Source organism: Cetorhinus maximus, chromosome 4, assembly GCF_964194155.1.
Source record: "Cetorhinus maximus chromosome 4, sCetMax3.hap1.1, whole genome shotgun sequence".
NCBI classification, from domain to species: Eukaryota; Metazoa; Chordata; class Chondrichthyes; order Lamniformes; family Cetorhinidae; genus Cetorhinus; species Cetorhinus maximus.
The window spans coordinates 9,766,934-9,784,089 of NC_135882.1; the positions used below are offsets into that span (position 1 = coordinate 9,766,934).

The 17,156-nt window shown below is 38.6% G+C and overlaps 1 protein-coding gene across 3 annotated transcripts in view; it reads left to right on the plus strand.

Moving 5' to 3' along the window:
• The window catches only part of atp9b (ATPase phospholipid transporting 9B), a 272,096-nt gene that overhangs the window by 59,296 nt on the left and 195,644 nt on the right, over positions 1-17,156 (plus strand). For all 3 annotated transcript variants that reach the window (XM_078539908.1, XM_078539909.1, XM_078539910.1), the window contains exons 3-6: positions 384-534; positions 4,063-4,176; positions 9,483-9,591; positions 15,738-15,796. In XM_078539908.1, the coding sequence (XP_078396034.1) occupies positions 384-534; positions 4,063-4,176; positions 9,483-9,591; positions 15,738-15,796 (433 nt within the window). The remainder of the gene's footprint in view (positions 1-383; positions 535-4,062; positions 4,177-9,482; positions 9,592-15,737; positions 15,797-17,156) is intronic.

Genomic DNA, 17,156 nt, shown 5'->3' on the forward strand with positions numbered 1-17,156 from the left:
GGGATCAGAATTAGCATGCAAGTTTATGTACTAATTGGAGTAATCTTGATTGTTAATGGCTGATATTCCAGTTCCTTCAATTCATACCTCCTGGGAAGTTCACAAATTGGAAGAATAGAATGACTGGACAGAAAAAGAATAGATTATTTGTTACTGGCATGTGACAGCAATGCTGAGTTTCTTTGTGAGCAATTTTCACTGACTCGAGAACAATTGCTCTGAAACAAAATATACCTGGGAAGTAAGCAAACATTTTGAAGTCATCAACAGTTGGTACTAAACCAATAATTTAATATGTTAATTTAACATGAAAACAGTTATATGGGAACTTACTTCTGCTGCATGAAGCATGGTTGAACGTTTAGATATTTTGTATCTTTCAGTTGCTGCGACTGTCTTGCTAACATCTGTCGGAGAAAAAAGCAGCTTAAAGCTCGCATGGTATGGCTGGGACATCCAGAGAAGAGCGAGGAAAAATATCCAAAAAATGCCATCAAAAACCAGAAGTACAACCTCTTTACATTTGTACCTGGGGTAAGTAAGTGAAAACTTTAATGTTCTGAAATAACCTTTTGGTGTATAGAAATACACAAGTTACAAAGTGAAATAGTGCTTTCAACCTAATCACTCATTTCCAGTGTTGGTATATACCGTCTGTGATTTACTCAGACATAAGCAAACACAATGAGAACATTGGAATAATTGGCTTTTATTACTTTCTGTCAAGATAAAAATCACAGTATTGCCTGCACTGTATAACATACAAATATGTCAATCAAATACCACAATTTCCAAACTTGTTGGAAAAAAATTCCAACTTTCATCCTTGCCCTGCAGTACAGCTTGTATTGTCTCTCTTCTTGGAACCTCTGTTCTGTGCTCTCTTTTAAAAAAGTGGCTTATATGCTCATAACAGTACTTAGCATGAAAAGTTTTGCTGCAAGTGGTTAAGATCTGGAATGCGCTGTCTGAGAGTGTGGTGGAGGTAGATTCAATCATGGCATTCAAAAGAGAATTAGATAAGTATATGAAGAGAAAGCATTTGCAGGGCTACAGGAAAAGACAGGGGAGTGGGACTAGCTTAGTTGGTCTTGCAGAAAGCCGGCATGGACATGACAGGCCCAATGATCGCCTGTTGTGTTGTAACCATCCTATGATCCTGTGATGAGTAAACACCATTCCATGTTATGAAAGTAATTTGATTTTCTTATCATAAATCTCTTATCAGTATATCAGAAGTGACATCTCCAAGGCTAAGCTTGGACATTTAACCTTAAGCCCCACCTACAATTGTGAACTTTGCGGGCCTTTTTGACAAAGTACAGGATGACCATATTTAAACTTTACAGTAACTTCAGTCAGTGTACAGCCAAATAAATACAAATGCTGAGAGGTTTATAATTTCCAGCAACAAATCAACAATTCCAATTGACAGTGACGAACAATTAAAAAAGGAGTCTCTTAATTGTTTACCAGTAATAACTAATTTGAGTTTGTCGTGGTGGAGCAGCTGTTGCAAATAACCTGGGGCCAGGGATTAACTTGAAGTTGCCTACTACAGATTTATAGAGCAAAACCTCCTAACTGTAGCAGAGGATTTGATTTGAATTTTGCTTTGCAGTGAGCTTGTATGCATTTTACAGTGGTTGAGTAGCAGTTCAACTGTTTGACGTCTTACCCCTGGCTACAGACAATTACATAAACGCACTGCACAGAAACAGCCATTTGTCCCAGCTGGTCCATGTGAGTTTCTGCTCCACAAAGTCTCCTCCTGCCACTCTTCATGTAATCATATCAGGATAACATCATATTCCTTTCTTCATATGTTCGTCCAGCTTCCCTTCAAATGGGTTTATGCTATTTACCTCATTTACACCGTAGGGTAGTGAGCTAATATTCTCACCACTCTCTGGGCGAAGAACTTTCTTCTGGACTTCCTATTGGATTTAATAGTGTCTATCTTATATTTATGACCTAAAATAAAAAGAAAAAATGCTGGAAATACTCAGCAGGCCTGGCAGCACCATTTCTACTTCTCTTTAGCCCTGAAGAAGAATCATACAGACTCAAAACGTTAACTCTCTTTCTCTGTCCACAGATGCTGCCAGACCTGCTGGGTTTTTCCAGCGTTTTTTGTTTTTATTTCAGATTTCCAGCATCTGCAGTATTTTGCTTTTTAAAAATATGTATGGCCCCCTAGTTTTGGTCTCCACTACAAATAGAAATATCTCATCTACATCTACCTTAAAACCCTTTCATAATTTTAATAGACCAATTCTCAGCCTTCTCTTTTCAAGTTTTCCCTGATGGAAACAACTTTGCTGTTCTACTGCAATCACGGATGTTCGTGTTGAGAAGTTCTGCTGGCATTTGGGCCAGGGGACGTTGGAATAAGGGGAGAGCAGGAAGTGAAATGAATTCAGGGGAGTAGTCTGATGTGGAGTGTTTTCTGATGAGCATTGCTGTTGGATGAAACACAAGCAAGCATTTAAATTATCCACATGTGAAGTTTTAAAGATTATTTGCTGACTTTAGTGGGGGGAGCTTCTCTGAAACTTCAAGGAAACAAATGCTGCTTTTCAAGATTTTCTGCAAAACTGATGCCACAGGCATAAAAAGATATTTTGAATTAAAATTTTGTGTTTATAGTTGGATAACTCGCACAAAGTGCTTTATTCACTTCATGAACTTGTAAAATTTTACTTTATTTTGTTTGCATTTCTTACAGCGTAATAAAAAATGTGACTTCTTTGGCTGCTAGTTAAAACAAAAGTTAATGTCAGTCTGTGTCCTGATTCTCACTTTGCTTAATGAAAAGCATGGACGGTCGCAGATCAGTGAATCAAAGATTCAGTGCAAATTAGGGAACATGCAGCAGCTTGTGAGGCTTGTTAGCTTCCATTATAACCATGACCATAAGCTGTTGAGCAATTGTTAGGAATGATGGGGACTCTGAAAAACATCATCGGTTCAGGTTTATGGAAACATTTTCCTAAAAGACAAGAATAGCTCAAGAACCGTTTCACTAGCCCAGTAATGGTTGGTTTTTGTGGGTCCTGCACTCTAGATTGACAATTTCAAAAATTCAATTAAATGAATGGATCTTCTGTGTTGCAAACACAGGTTGCCTCTTAAAATAGTCATTTTAATGGATCCAATTTTGAAAGGTCATCGACCTGAAACATTGGGCCGGAACCTGCTGGAAAAATTATGGTGTGTTAATGACGTATGCTGTTATTAATGTGCAAATAGGTAAATTCAGGGAATTGAGATCTATACCATGAGTTACAAATCTCCAAACTTGCTGATCAACTTATGCCGCTTCACACCAACAGCATCTTGTCCTTACACGCCTTATTATTTTTAAGAACTTTCTGGATTTGCACATTAATATCCCATCAAAGTTGCCTCGAGTTAAGTCTGATAATTAACAGGAAACGTACATTTTCAATGACGTGATAATTTAGTGCAGTGCCAATCACCCTCTCTGACACAGTAATTGAACAGTTTAAAGAGTGGAGTTTCATTCCTTCAAGTGCCAAAATGCTGTTAAGAGTTTTTTAAATTTTAAAATTATTTTTCTTTGCCTTTCTATCGTTCTCCTTCTGTCTCTGTGTCTCTCTCCCTCGCACTCTCTCTCTCTCTCTCTCTCAATCCAGTCTTTCATTCCCACTTTATTTCAGATACAATGTTAATCTTGCCATTTGCTGATTTCCCAGATGCCTTGTTGCCCCCGTTGTTCTTTCAGCACGTTCCAGTGCAAAGATGTTTTTCAGCTGAAGGGTGCAGAAAAACGTCCAAGTTCTGGCCCATTAACTCTCTCCACAGATGTTTGACCTGCTGATTGTTTCCAGCATTTTCTGTTTATTATTTCAGTTTCCAGCAAATGCAATATTTTATTTTTATTGAGTATTTCCCTTCTGTCGTCTTCTCCTGGTGAACTTTTTTAAGCACTTCCTTTAACAATGCATCTATGACACTGTTTGCTCTGAAGTACAACCTGTTTTAAAGATGCGCATGAAATGAAATTACCAATCTAATTGTAGTAATGTTATTTTTCAGGTATTATATCAACAATTCAAGTTTTTCTTGAATCTTTATTTTCTGGTGGTATCGTGTTCACAGTTTGTACCATCATTGAAGATAGGCTATCTGTACACGTACTGGGCTCCTCTAGTAAGTGAAATATATCAACTTCTCATGTTTTTAACTTTGCATATGAAGAACAGCATTATATTTTAATTGTCAAGTATTTCTGAAATAACTAATTTGAGGGAAGAAAAGTTAGCCTTCAGTTGATGATGCATGGAACTGTGAAGTTTGTTGTGTTTGTGTTTCCTCATGCCTCAGAGTCTTCGGACATTTTTGTGTGTTAAATGTGCTACGTTAACTGCAAGTTATTTGCATTTTAGAGTGATCAGGCAATCATATGGGTGTGATTAAGACTGCAGCCTGTTGTCAGGCAGGAGGCTGTGATCATGGTCATATCCATATGCCTACCTTGGGTCTCTAAAAGGTAACGTAATACAATAAACTTCACTTTTCAACCAATAAAGCTATTTGGTGCGTTTATACAAATGTTTTTGGATCACCTTAAAAGCAACTTGAGAATTACTTAAAATGGAATCAAAAGTTTGTGAAGGATTATACTACTATAAATGGTAGCTCATTTTTGTAGGTATTTTGTTCAGGAAATTTGGCTTCAGATTATAAGGTCAATTTTAATTCCGCTGGTAAAGAAACTAACAATATTTGCAAATATGCATTGGTCATAAAATATGTTCTACAAGTGGACTTAAACCTGATTAGCTTCAAATGCTTCTACAATTACAGTTATACCATTGAACAACTTCGGTAAAATAGATGTGTTAAGGTACAGAAGGTCAGCAGTAATCAAATATTCTGTTTGCAGTGAAGATCAAATTCAGTTCAAATCTCATTGATTCAGGCTGAATTCGATTTCCTTGGTATTTAAAGTATGCCTTTGCCCTGAATTAGGATGTGTTCAATAATATCAAATCTAGCTACAGTGCTAAGTAGTGCTGGTATTCAAACATTGTGTAATTTAAGAAGTATTTTGTTTTAAGATGTTTTAAAACAAAACTTTGCAAATATCTTTTAGTTTTTTGTCATAGAATTTTGAATAGATGGTTTGTTTGGCTCTCCGTTTCCATAAAGCTTTACCTCTTACAATTATAAAAAATCCTGTTTAAATCCATCATAAATATGGCTTAGGAGAGGTGATGTAGGAAACCAGCAGTGTAGAAGTATTCAGCAAATGTCTTTGTGAGTTGGAGCTAAATATCAATTACAAGTTTAGTCTTGTCACATCCAGTCATGAATGGTGGTGGGCAATTAAACAATTAACCAGAGGAAGAGGCACACACATCCTCATTCTCAATGCTGGGGCAAAAACCTGGAACTCCCTTCCTTCCTAACAGCGCTGTGGGTTTACCTTGTTGGCTAACTCCTAAACCTGGATGTGAAGGCTACAAGGGACTAGGATGCTTACGTAGAGGATGTTTATTGCCCACTACAGAGCTGACTCCTCCCCTCTCACACACCAGACTGCCAGTACTGGCTGACTCTTCTTTCTATACAATTGAGTATAATTAACTAATCAACACCCAGCACCTGTCCACCTTTATATCCTTCAAGTACTGGGTATTTAACATTCCTTCAGCAGAACCTATTGGGTGCTAATGTACCTACACCAGATGGACTTAAGTGGTTCAAGAAAGTGCATCACCACCACCTTCTCAAGGGTATTTAAGGATGGGCAATAAATGCTGGCCTTGCTAACAATGCTCACATTCCATAAAAGAATAAAGATGTATCCTATCATTGGGTAATAATTTTGATAGTTTACATAATGCATTCAGGGTGAAATGGAAATGACAACAAGTTTAAAAGAAATGCTTTCCACATTTCATAGTCTTGTGCTATATTTATAAGACACTCTTTAAAAAGTAGATGCAATGTAATTATTCTGAACAATGTTGCACTGATCATCGATAGTGAGGCAGGACCTCCGGTTGATCAGGACAAATAAATCATATTTTTACCTTTTATGTATAGCATAAGACATTGGATGAGGAAAATAAAATGACCCTTCAAATGTGTCCCTTCCATAGCCTGTAATCTAACTGATTTAAATGTACTGTGTAAATATCCCTGAACTCGAGCAAGACTGCAGAAATTAATTCACATCTCCACTTTGAAACCGCTAATATTGCGTCCTCCCCCAACCCAGCAATATATGAACCATTGTGTCAATAGGCCCATTTGATTGGGCTATAGCAATTCCAAAAACCTTTAACCCTCTTCCAAACCAGATATTTACCCAATGCTTTTTCAAAGAAATTAGTTTGTGTATGAAGAGAGACTGGCAGCTAACATGAAAGGGAAGCCAAAAGTCTTTTACAGACATAAATAGTTAAAAGGAGGAGTGGGGCCAATTAGAAACCAATAAGACATTTATGCCTGGTGGCAGGGGGCATGGCTGAGGTATTAAATGAATACTTTGCATTTGCCTTTACCAAGGAGGAAGATGCTGTGCAGGTCATGTTGACAGAGGAGATAATTCAGACACTTGAAGGGTTTAAAATTGACTAGGAGGTGGCATTGAACAGGCTATCTGTACTTGAAGTTGATAAGGTGCCTGGACCAGATGAGATGTATCCAAGGATACTGAGTGGAAATTGTAGAGGCACTGACCATAATTTTTCAGTTTCCCTTAGATCCTGGGTGGTGCCAGAGGACTGGAGAATTGCACTTGTTCAAAGTAGGGTGTAAAGACAAGCCCAGCAACTACAGGCCAGTCAGTTTAACCTCAGTGGTGGGGAAACTTCTAGAAATGATCATTTAGGACAGAATTAATAGCCACTTGGGTGAATGCAGGCTAATTAAGGAAAGCCAACATGGATCTGTTAAGGGCAAATAGTGTTTAACTAACTTGCTGGAGTTTTTTTGGTGAGGTAACAGAGAGGGTTGACTGTTGGTGTGGTGTACATGGACTTCCAAAAGGCATTTGATACAGTGCCGCTAACAGACTTGTGTGCAAAGTTACAGCTTATGGAATAAAATGGACAGTAGCAACGTGGATACAAAATTGACTGAGTAGCAAGAAACAGTAGTGGTTAATCAATGTTTTTCAGAGGAGCAAGGTTTATAGTGGAGTTCCCAAGGGGTTGATGCTGGGACCCTTGCTCTTTCTGACGTATATTAATGACCTAGACCTTTGGTTTACAAGACACAATTTCAAAATTTGTGGGTGATATAAAACTTAAGCATTGTGTACAGTGAGGAGGATAGTGTAGAGCTTCTGAAGGACATAGGCTGGTGGAAAGGGTGGCCATGTGGTAGATGAAGTTTAATACAGAGAAATGTGAAATCATTTTGGTAGGAACAGCGCGGAGAGACGATATAAGATAAAGGCTATAATTCTAAAGTGGTTACAGGAGCAGAGAGACATGGGTGTACCTGTGCATTAGTAATCAAAAGTGGTAGGAGGTTATGAGAGTGGTTAATAAAAGCATACAACATCCTAGGCTTTATTAATGAGGCATAGAGTACAAAAGCAAGGAAATTATGTTGAACTTATATAGAACACTGGTTTGGCTGCAACTGGAACATTGTGTCCAGTTCTAGCGCCACGCTTTAGGAAAGGCGTGAAGGCATTAGAGAGAATGCAGAAAAGATTCATGAGAATGATTCCATGGATAAGGAGCTTCAGTTTTGTAGATAGATTGGAGGGGTTGGTTTCCTTGGAGAAGAGAAAGTTGAGGGAGATTTGATAGAGGTATGCAAAATCATGAGGGGTCTGGACCGAGTAGATAGGGATAAACTGGTCCCATTAGTGGAAGGATCGTGAACAAGGGGACACAGATTTAAGGTACTTGGCAAAAGAAGCAGTGGAGACATGATGGCAGACTTTTTCAAGCAGCGAGTGGAATGCACTCCTGTGTGTGTGCTGGAGGCAAGTTCAATCGAGGCATTTAAGAGGGAGTTATTATTATTTGAAAAGGCAGAATGTGCAGGGCTACAGGGAGAAGGCTACGGAATGGCACCAAGTAAATTGGTCCTTCGGAGAACCAGCACAGACATGATGGGCTGAATGGCCACCTGTGCTGTAACCATTATGTTTTCTGTGCCTCTCCTGCTTTTGCCAGAAGATTATTCCTTACGCCACTAATCCAAGAGTGCTCTCCTCATCAGTAGCTCACATAGGGAAGTTGCAAAGAGGGCATCTGCCACCTGTCTGATGGCCACATGGACAGTATGACTGACTGACTGCCATATGCTGCAGTAAGGAATGTGCCTGTGACATTGAAGTTGAGGATCAGTTACCTGTCCAGCCCCAGTACAGGACTACTGATTGCCCTAGTGTTTGGCTCCAATTCCTGCAGTAACAGGCGACCTGCTTCCATGACTATCTGCATCCAGCAGCAAAGCCTCTGCAGACACATTTCCTCTGTCATGTTCAAGTGCGACTTTGAATTCTGGAAGAAACTCACCCTTTCCTCTTACACTTTTTGTTCTCTGACCTCTTGCTGCAGTTCCCCTAGTGCTACAGTGTCAATGGCAGTTACAGCAGCTACCTCATTTTTCCCAGCACTGCTTTAGCCAGAGTAGTTGAATGGTGCAGCTGCAGCCAAAATTCAGTTCTTCAACAGCTCTGTAGCTTCAAAAAAATGACTCCAAATAAACCCAGTAATCTAAAACAACTATCCAGACACTTTCCTTATTGAAGGTGAGGGCCCCTTTAAATATCACTGCCTCAGCCTGCTTCCAGAGTGTTTCTGTCCTGTTTTTGCTGGGAAGGCTTGAGAATGATTGAATCAAATACTGCCAGACACTACTTCCCCAGATGAACCTTAATGCAAACACAACGCCATTAGTTAGATATTTTAGTGACCCCAGCTTCTTTCCAGACAGACATCAGAGATGCCCTAAGACCACTTTAACCAATATGGCAGCCTCCGTGCAGGATGGTCCACCGCTAAATTATCATTTTGAATGCCCATCGAGTACTCAAAAAACCAGTCAAAACACTTAATTGTTTTCTATACCCCTAATTCTGTACTGGAGAGGCAGAAGAATTAGTGCATATGCAGTGAAGAGGTAGGATAATAGCTAAACTCGAATCAATATAAGTCAATTAATTAAATATTTTGCAGAGGAGCATCAAAATTGAATTTGAGCTTACTCATGCAAAACCTGTTATAATCTTACAATGCTTGCTTTTGTATTGAAATAAAGGGATTATCTTTTTTATTTCAAGTACTGGTTTATAGTTATTTTGCTTTGGTGAATCTAGTAAAATGATGACTTGGACAGCAGCTAAAATGAGCAAGTAATGGTCATTTTTGGATTTAAAACCTTTAATTATGCTGCTGCTAAAATCTGTTGCTGATGTCTATTCTAGGTAATAATAACCTGATTTCCTTCACTCTAATTACTGATAAATTTCTATTTTCTAGGGTTTTGTTATGGCGGTGACAATAGTTCGGGAGGCATTAGATGAGTTCCGTCGCTATCAACGCGATGAGGAGATGAATTCACAGCTATATAGCAAGCTTACCATAAGAGGTTAGAATAGCTTCCTCAACAATAATACCCAATTGGTGGGTTTAATCAGTAGTTTCCAGAAAAGAAGTTACCAATGATCCAGGTTTTGAGAATTGATCACTTACATTTTTTAATGTGTGGACTTTTAAGATAGTTCTCATCTCTTCAGTTAATCGCATTAGACCATGTGCATAAACATGCAACATTGAACAACTGTTTTCAAATTCTTGAGATTTTAAGCTATTATAATGAGCAGTTGTTAAAATGATAGCTAAAATTGTACTTGGGAATAAAATCAGAATTATGTGAGATCTCAGATTTTATCTCAGCCAAGTTTCCCAAGATGTTTCAGAATGGCACTAGGTACTAACACAAAAGCAAAATACTGCAGATGCTGGAAATCTGAAATAAAAATAGGAAGTGCTCTGCAGGTCTGGTCAAGGACTTCTCTGCCAAGCATTTCAAGCATTTACTGTTTTTATTATAGCACTGGGTACTGTTTGGGGTAGTTTACATTAGAATGAGTTCTCCAGGATGGCATTAGTTCACTTTTCATACTGATTATACTGTACCTAGTGAAAATGAAATGTAATATTTTGGTAGCTTTGGGCTCCAATGAATTTTGACTCTTGAGAGGTGGGCAAAGGGCATTGAGTCAGTGTTACACACGAGATTGGAACAGGAGAAGATCGTATGGCCCATTGAACCTGCTCCACCATTCAGTACGATTATGGCTGATCTTGGGCTTCGACTCTACTTTCCTGCCTGCTCCCCATACCCCTTGATTCCCTGAAAGACCAAAATTATGTTTATCCCGGTCTTAAATATAATTAACAATGGGGCATCCATTGCCCAATGGGGTAGAGAATTTAAAAGATTTGCAAACCTTTAAATGAAGAAATTTCTCCTCATCTCAGCCCTAAATGATCGACCCCTTATCCAGAGACTGTGCTCCATTGTTCCAAATTTCCCAGCCAGAAGAAACCACCTGTGTCTACCCTGTCAAACTCCATCATAATCTTGAATGTTTTAGTGCAATCATCTCTCATTCTTCTAAACTCTGCTTACTCAGCTTCTCATCATAGGACAACCCACGCATCCCAGGGACCAACCTAGTGAATCTTTGGTGTTCTGCCTCCAGTGCTAGTATATCCATAAATGCGGAGACCCACTGCACACAATACTCCAGGTCTCACCAAAGCCCTGTACAATTGTAGCAAGACTTGTTCATTCCTGTACTCAATCACCTTGCAATAAAGCCAACATGCTGCTTACCTTCCGAGTTGCTTGCTGTACCTGCATGCTAGCCTTTTGTGTTCCTTGTGTGAGCATACTCAAGTCTCTCTGAACATCAACAATGACAAATTTCACACCTTTTAAAAAATGTTCAGCTTTTCTGTTCTTACAACCAAAGTAAATAGCCTCACACATCCCCACATTATACTCCATCTGCTATCTTGTTGCCCACTCACTTAACCTGTCTATATCTCTTTGCAGCTTCTCTGTGCCCTCCTCTCAACTTACATTTCCACCTTCTTTCGTCAGCAAACATAGATACGTTACTCTCTGTCTCTTTGTCTAAGCCATGTATAGATTGTAAAAAGCTCAGCACTGATTCTTGCGGCACTCCACTAGTCACAGCCTGCCAACTTCAGGCTGCCCCATTTATGCCTACTCTTTGTTTCCTGACCGTTAGCCAATTCTCTATCCATGCTAATATATTGCCTCCAGCTACATGAGCCCTTGTCTTGCCTACTAACCTTTTGTGTAGTATCTTGTCGAATGCCTTTTGGAAATCCAGGTATACTACATTATTGGTTTGCCTTTGTCTACTCTACTCATTGCACCCTCAAAAAACTCTAATAAATATGTGAAATGCAATTTTCTTTTCCTCAAACCATATTGACTTTGCCTGATCATACTATGATCGTGCACTGTTAAGACTTGCTTAATAATAGATTCCAGCACTTCCCTGAGGATTGATGTCAAGTTAGTTGGCTTGTAGTTTCCTGTTTCCTCTTGCCCTCCTTTCTTGAATAGTGGTGTCACATTTGCTAACTTCCAATCTGCTGGGACCATTCCAGAATCTAGGGAATTTTGGAAAACCATGGCCAGAGCATCCACCTGTCTCTGCAGCTATCTCTTTTAGAACTCTAGGATGTAGGCCATCAGGTCCTGAGGATTTGTCAGATTAGTCTCCTAAGCTTCACCAGTACTATTTTTCTGCTGATATTAATTTCCTTAATTTTCTCACTCTTTTTAGCTCCAAGGTTACCCTCTATTTCTGGTATGTAGCTTGTCGTCTTCTGTGAATACAAGCACAAAATCTTTGTTCAACGTCTCTGCCATTTCCTCATTCCACATAATTTCTCCTGCATCTGCTTCTAAGGGACTAAAGTAGGGACTAAAGTTTACTTTAGCTACTGTCCCTTTTTGTACCCTTGTAAAAGCTCTTGCAATCTATTTTTATATTCCTGGCTAGTTTTCTCTCATTCTATTTTTTTTCCCTTTTATCAACTTTTTTGGTGGCCCTTTGCTGGTTTCTCGACCACTTCCAATCTTCAAATTTGCTGTTATTCCTTGCAACCTTAAGCTTCTTCTTTTAATCTAACACTTCCATAGCTTCCTGAGTAAGATGGATCGATCTTGCTGAGTTTTTCTGTTTTCAATGGGATGTACTTTTGTTGAACATTTTGAATTGTTTCTTTAAATGTTTCCCACTGATTATTTACGGCCACACCTTTTAGTCTATTTGCCCAATCAACGTTGGTCAGCTCTCCAACTGATGTAATTGGCTTTGTTTAGGTTTAAGATTCGTAATTTAAGCTGTACAAATTTCTGGTCATGGTTTCCCAAAATTCCCTAAATTCTGGAATGGTTCCAGCACAGTTGTTTGTGATTGGAGTATGTTGCTTTCAAACTTAGCATGGAATTCAATTGCATTATGATTGGTAATTCCCAGTGGATCTTTTACTATGCGATTACTAATTAACCTTGCCTCATTGCACAATACTGGATCTAAAAAATCTGTAGTTGTTCCAGGAAACTCGCAAAAACATTCTACACACTCAAATTCTAGGTCACCCATGCCAATTTGATTGGTCCAGCCTATATGAAGATTAAAGCCCCTCACAATTATTACATTGCCTTTGTTACATGCTCCAATAATTTTTTGTTTAATGCGTAGTTGAACAGTAGAACTACTGTTTGGGGTCCTGTAAACTACTCCCACCAATGTTTTCTGACTCTTGCTATTCCTAATCTCCACCCATATTGGTTCAACTTCATCTTCATCTTCATCCTTCCTCTCTAATGTCCTTATGTCACCCTTTACTATCAGGGCTGCCCCTCCTCTTTAATCCTTCTGCCTGTCTTTTTGAAATATTGTGTACACTGGAATATTTATTTCCCAACCTTGGACACCATGTACCCATGTCTCTCAGTGGAGCCCATCCCAACAGAATAGCTCTCTTTCCTGAGTTCTGGGGCCAGTGCCCCATGAATCTAAACCTCCTCTTCCCACACCACTCTGAGCCACGCTTTTAATTCTCTAATCTGTTTGACCCTATGCCAATTGGCATGTGGCTCAGGCAACAACCCAAGATGATTGCCTTTGTTCTGCATTTTAATTTGGACCCAACTCTTAACTCTCAACTGAACATCATTCTTCCTCCTTCCTATCAATGTTGGTTCCTACATGGACCATGACAACTGGATCTTTCCCCCTTCCATTCCAAGTTTGCCTGTAGCTGCAAGAAGATGCCCTTAACCGAGTAGGCAATTCAGCCTTTGGATCTCCCAATCCCAGCTACAGACAGCAGTGTCTATCCCACTGTCTATACTGTCCCCTATTACTGCCACCTTCCTTTTCGCTCACCTGACTTGAATGGCACCTTGCACCATGATGCCATGGTCAGTTTGCTTATCCACCCTGTTGTTGTCCCCCTCATTTACACAGGTAGCAAGTATCTTGTAACTGTTGGTCGAGGTCTGAGGCTCCCCATATCTGCCTGGATTGCAGTCACACCTTCCTGTCCCTGACTATTGACCAACTCTAATGCTCCACCTAACCGCAATGTCTGAAACTCAGTTTCCAGCTCAGCAACACTGAACTGCAGTTACTCAAGCCGCAAACACTTAAAACAGATATGGTTGTCCGGGACTACGATGCATTCCACAGATTCTTACGTGTTGCAGCCCTGCTATGTCTGTCTAGTCTTGTTTATTTAGTCAGTTGGTCAATTAGTTATTAATTTACACAGCTAAAGTAATAACAAGTATCTTAGCTTGGAGACAGAAGAACTCACCAGCTACTGGAGGCTGAAATAGGGTATAAAAACAGCACCTCCTTATCCCTCTGCGCAGAATTCCTGATTTAGCACTCATACCATATTGCACTCAAGCCTCGTCATCTCCACTCTGTGCTCCCATATAAATGCCATCCAATTCTGAATTAAGCTATATTTAAATGCATTAAATGGGGGGGGGGGGTTGTTAAATGTGAATGTTTGTTATTTTTAAATGGGAGTGAAAAGTTTATATCTCATGTGTGATGTACCATGGTTCCATAGGCAGATGAGAAAGTCTTTAGTACAAAGGATTTCTTCATTGTAAGGTTGTGTGGGCTCCACAGGCATGTTAATTGACCTGTTGCTGTTGAACTCTGTGGGATCAGCAGTGTGCTTACTTGCACAGTAATATTCTTTCTAACTTTTTGGAATTGTGTTAAAGATACATCGTAGTCTGAACTGCTGACTGGCTTAAAAATTATTTTAAAATGCTGGGCTCTTTGCCCATGAAAGCCTAGTTTCTGTTTTCAAAATACCAAGAGGAAAATAATTATTTTTAGGGACAAACATTAGAAAAATGAAACAGGATTAGGTTATAAATAAAATTTAAAAGGTTTTTTTTTAAAAGGGTAGTAAGCGATTGGTAACAGAAAAGAATTGGAGAAAATAGCAATGAAAGAGCAAGCAGGATTTTTGGTTATTTTTTTAATATTCTTAGTTAACTTTGGGGTCAATATGATACAACTGTTGTGAATGTCTACTTAGTTTTCCTGTATTAAGTTATTTTCAGTATCATGGTCTGTGATCTATAAAATAAAAAAAGCCTGATGGTTTGGGGAGACAGGCACTTTATAGGACCTCTCTGCAGTCCAAAGGTTAAAACAATTTGTGTATTTAAAACATGAGAATTGAATTTATTCCCACCTAGTCATTTGCAGTTTAAAAATTCTGCGTTGAGATCTAAATTGCAGAAGAGTAGTGTGAAATCTTTAACAAGGAATGGAAAGTAATAGTTTCAGAGGGAATTACTTCCTGACTTCCATAAGTAGGTATTAAATTGTTATATCTGATATGACCTAAGGAGCAAGAGTTTTATCCATGCAATTTCCCATTAGTTTCCTGTGGCCTTGTGCCCAGTATTATAATTGGAGTTAGGCCTACAGGATTAGATTCAAAGTTTTGTAAATTGGAAAAAAAAAAGTCCTTGGGAAAATATTTTATTAAAATGACACTAAAACAGTAAAGCAATATGAATTTCCATTCGTAATCTATTCCTTGGTTGCATGTATTTCAATAAAGCTTGCACACAGCTGAAGTAGTGAGTTGACAAAAAAACTTAGACTAACTGAACATGAATTTGATATAGCTATTAAGCTCCAGTCATATTATTTGCATTATGCGTATCCATAGATAAATTTACCACTATTGAGCTAACCACATTGGCTGTTGTTGGCTACAAAAAGACCTAGTGTTTAGTCTAAAATGTTAAAAATGCCTTGAAGATTTGGTACAGATGTCATGTAATTTACATAGATTAAATTAATCATTCTGGAATAAGATCGATTCTAAAAGATGTAATGCCCTATTATACCTAGAAGTTGATGCATAATGTTGACAATCTGTCTTGAGATAATCCATGGACCCTGTTTTTGTGATTAACTCTTACTGCTCTGTGTTCGAAACGAGCACGCAATGCTCTTACCTTACTACTTGCTTTCAGCATAGTTTTGACAAAACTCAGACTAGAAAGTTGGGGAGCAGAACCATGTACCGACTGATATTCGAACCAAAAGCAGGTAACCTGGCGTTAATTATGAGAAGTGTAGTTTGCTGTGGCTTCAACAAATGTGATTAATTAACAATTCTCTTTTTTTTTAGGTAAAGTGCAGGTGAAGAGTTCAGACATTCAAGTGGGAGATCTTATTATAGTGGAGAAGGTTTGTGTTTGCTGTATTTACTTCTCCTATATCAGGAAGCAATTGCTATTCCTGTTTCCCTAAAACCATAGTGTTCATCCCACACCATTCCTAACTGGAAAATACCTAGAAATATGACACTTTGGCAGATGATCTTACAATGTATCAGACTTCGTTTGGCAAGTGCCTATATTGATCTTGATTAAAACTCAATAGAAAAAGAAATTGACTTTTTTTTGCTGTGCATAACAGCATTAATGTAATTATATCAAAAGGTCCACGGATAATTGCATCTGTATTGGATCTATTGCAGAAAATTCAGAAAGTATTGGTGCTGATGGATGGGGAAAATGAGTCATCATATTCATTAATACTTCTGCTTTTCCCCCCAGTGTCTTAATTTGTTGAGCTGTTGTGGCATCCTGATGTCTCTGGTCAATTTGTTCAGTGACTAAGGGAAATTTCTGCTGTAATGAGTGTGCTCTGCATAAAATAATTCACTATACAAGGTGTGGTTCACTAATCGAATTGGAGATCTAATTTTACTCTCCTAATGCATGAAAATATATAAGATATAACAGTAATAAAGATCTAGAAATGTGGTAAGACTAAATGAGGACAGGTGAGCAAATAAATTAGGAGGAGGAGAGTGTTTAAAAATGTGGAATGAGTATAAAATGAGAAAATATAAAAATGTAAAATAAAAAGCTGAGTGACATGCATCCAATAGAATAAATATAAGATCCAGCACATTGTTGCAATATTGCCGTAAAATGGTGAGACATGGGTTTTGTTTCCCACAGTGTTGAGCTCCCCCACTGTCGTGTGCTGGTTTCTGTCACAAACTTTAGTGTCTCTTCTGACCACTGCTGTCATGGTGGGTGTTTCTTTAAACTTTTCCTCACTCGTTTCTTCTAAATGGTAACACTCTTGGCAAATACTTTGTTCTGTGCTTTGCTCTTCTCTCCAACACTACGTATTTATATTTGCACTTGCTGCAGAGTCTTATACTCCAACTTAAGCATCAACAAAGCAACAGTTAGCCTGTGTACAGTGCTTGTTACTGTAGAAAAATTGACCAAATGAACACTGAGCTAAAGAATATATTTGGATGGGTGACTAAAGGCATAGTCAAAGAGGTGGGTTTTAAGGAGGCTCTTAAAAGGTAAGGAGGTTTAAGGTAACAATTCCGGATCTTGGGGCCCAAAAAGGCTTCCCCAGGACTTGAAGACTCCAACTCTTAACCTATCTAAGCTTTTGCATACTCTTACAATCATCAGGATTTTTAAGCTAGCCTTGGTATCATATAACTTTTTGATTTATTTACCCTTCTCTTAGTTTTTTTCAACCTTGGTGGTGCACTGTATTTTGAGCCATCATA